Source organism: Habropoda laboriosa, unplaced genomic scaffold (genome assembly GCF_001263275.1).
Source record: "Habropoda laboriosa isolate 0110345459 unplaced genomic scaffold, ASM126327v1 scaffold4960, whole genome shotgun sequence".
In the NCBI taxonomy this organism is placed as follows: domain Eukaryota; kingdom Metazoa; phylum Arthropoda; class Insecta; order Hymenoptera; family Apidae; genus Habropoda; species Habropoda laboriosa.
Window position 1 is genome coordinate 309 of NW_017104889.1, and position 2,338 is coordinate 2,646.

At 36.4% G+C, this 2,338-nt stretch overlaps 1 protein-coding gene across 1 annotated transcript; it reads right to left on the reverse strand.

The window, feature by feature from the left end:
* Positions 1-883: 883 nt before the first annotated feature.
* Positions 884-1,784, reverse strand: LOC108570077 (cytochrome b5-like; the record flags this gene model as incomplete). Its single annotated transcript, XM_017941550.1, has 1 exon — positions 884-1,784. A coding segment is annotated over one exon (496 nt), but the record flags the coding sequence as incomplete, so codon positions are not given.
* Between the last annotated feature and the right edge of the window lie 554 nt (positions 1,785-2,338).

Sequence of the window (2,338 nt, forward strand, 5' to 3'; positions counted from 1 at the left end):
TTAAATAATTTTTTTTATACGAATCAGAAATTTATTTAACGTTTGCTTGTTACAATACCATGAAATAAATTATATTATACGTTTTCTATATTTACACTAAATTTATCGTTCTATTTACATGTCATAACAATTATAACTACACGTCCGTTTGTTTTTTCTGTGCAGTTCAACCTAATTTACTTAAATTTACGTTGCGAGACAGTATAATATTTACAATTCTGCCTGAATTTTTGAAATTCAGAAAAACACAGGTAAACTTCCATTGCATTTAAACGATATTCTCCACCAAACTGGACAAAGTACATACTAGTACTTTTTTCTTTTGCAGTATTGCGTGAGAATACGGGAAAAACAATGCTACGAAACAGAATTTTGCCATTTTTACGTAAACAACGAATTATTGCTCTTTTTAAGACTCCTTTTAATACTGTATAATTAAATAAAAAAATTGTACAAAATTTTTCAATCGAATCTTGGAATCTCAAATGAAGAGTTCCATACCACAATGCTGTAAGTGCTAAATTTTCAAAACACTGAGATATCAAAAAGTTATTTTATATCGTTAAAGTTGAAAATACTCATTTCTACGTTTCATTCGTATTATGTGCAAATATCATTTTCACTTTGTTTCTATTATGTATAAATATCATCTACAATGATTCTTAACTTGGAGAAGCAAATTCAAATGAAAATTTTATATTTGCTACTTGAAACGTTGTAATTCAGAGAATCCTTCATATATCAACTTAAACCCTAATTTATTCTTCTATTTTTCTAATGAAAATCTAAGTGCTTCAAAATACTGCGAACTTTCACCGTACAAAAAGTAACACAACGTACTGAATAAAATGTATATAAATTTATTACTTCCAAAAATGGGACGGCAGTGACGCGGATCGAATCCGCAAGATCAACCCTTTCGCTACAGCAGTGTACGCTTCAGGCGTCACAGAGTAACATTATTTTCTTCTCTATTTTCACAGTTCTTAAGACAATACAACGAAACAATTCGATAAAAGAAAACCGGTCACTCTGGAGATATCAAATTTTCATGGATGACTATAGTCACCGGTAGGATATAGCGAGCGCTCGACGATGAGTGACTATAACCACCGTTAGTAACGAAAGGGTTAAATCTAAAGCACAGAAACAAATTCAAGTTCATCTTGGACTTCGATCGCCGTTATCTAATCCTCCAGGTAACAAAGTCAGCACAAAACTCACACAGTTCTTCAAATTACTTGTAAAACAAACAACATTAATCTCCGTCCACTGAACAAGTAGTCTATCAAAATCCAGTAAGCTTCACGCCATTGGGAACACGGAAGATCCTCTCTTCCGTTGGAAGTTCTCCGATCAGGTACCTCTCCAAGCTCTGCCTGGCCATAGACGAGTGTCCAGTGCCGATGAACGCCAAAGTGGCATCTCTGCCAGCGTATTCGAGGATCACATCCGATCCTCCAGGATGACTGGTCAAGAAATCCGTGCAATCGTAGACGAAATCGTGGATGACGACCCAGCAATTCTCAGCAGTGTCGTGCCACGCTACTTCGTCCATACCGATCGTCTTCAGCTGCTTAGAATCGTCTCTAGGTGACAATCTAGGCTCTTCTTTGCTGTGTTTCGATCTTCTTCTCAATTTCTTCCAAGCTTCGTCTCTGTCCGCGACATTTTGCTTCTTCAAGTCGAGAAAATCTTCCGGCTGAGGTTTGTTACTCCTCAAATCGAGGGATCTGAAGGTGAGACTTAGCAGATCCATTTCTTCGACAGTGCTAGCGTTGCTTCTGAAAGAAAACACCTGCCCCAAATTAAACCGTCTCAGTAGTGTTTCGCAATTAAAAATCGGTTTTCGGAATATATACGAGAATTTTTGAATTTTAGTAAATACTAGAGTCGTTGCATTGAGTATTATAATAGCTTCATCTCTAGTTCGCTTTATATTGAATATTTTTACGCGTTTAGTCGATACCCTCCTTCAAATTTACTTGCGTTAGAGATTCGGGAAAGATATCAATTCGCGATTCATTTTTTTGCTTTATATTCATCGCGTTTATTTCATATCTCTTTTCTTTTTTTTACGTTTATTCTATTTAAAGTTAACTTCATTCTAAAAATCGAGAATAATATAATATCGCGGTTTCCCCTCTTAAATTAATCGCGTTTCGAAATACTTTTCGCGTCGTCCATTCCACAGTGACTCACATTTTGTGAGCTGTGAGTCTTGGGAAATCAACGACGAGGAACTGGAATGATTTGCAGAAGGATCACGATCTGAGAGGATGGTAGGAAGGAAGGAAGGAGGCAATGCAGCCAGGCAGCCAAATCTACGTTGCAGAGC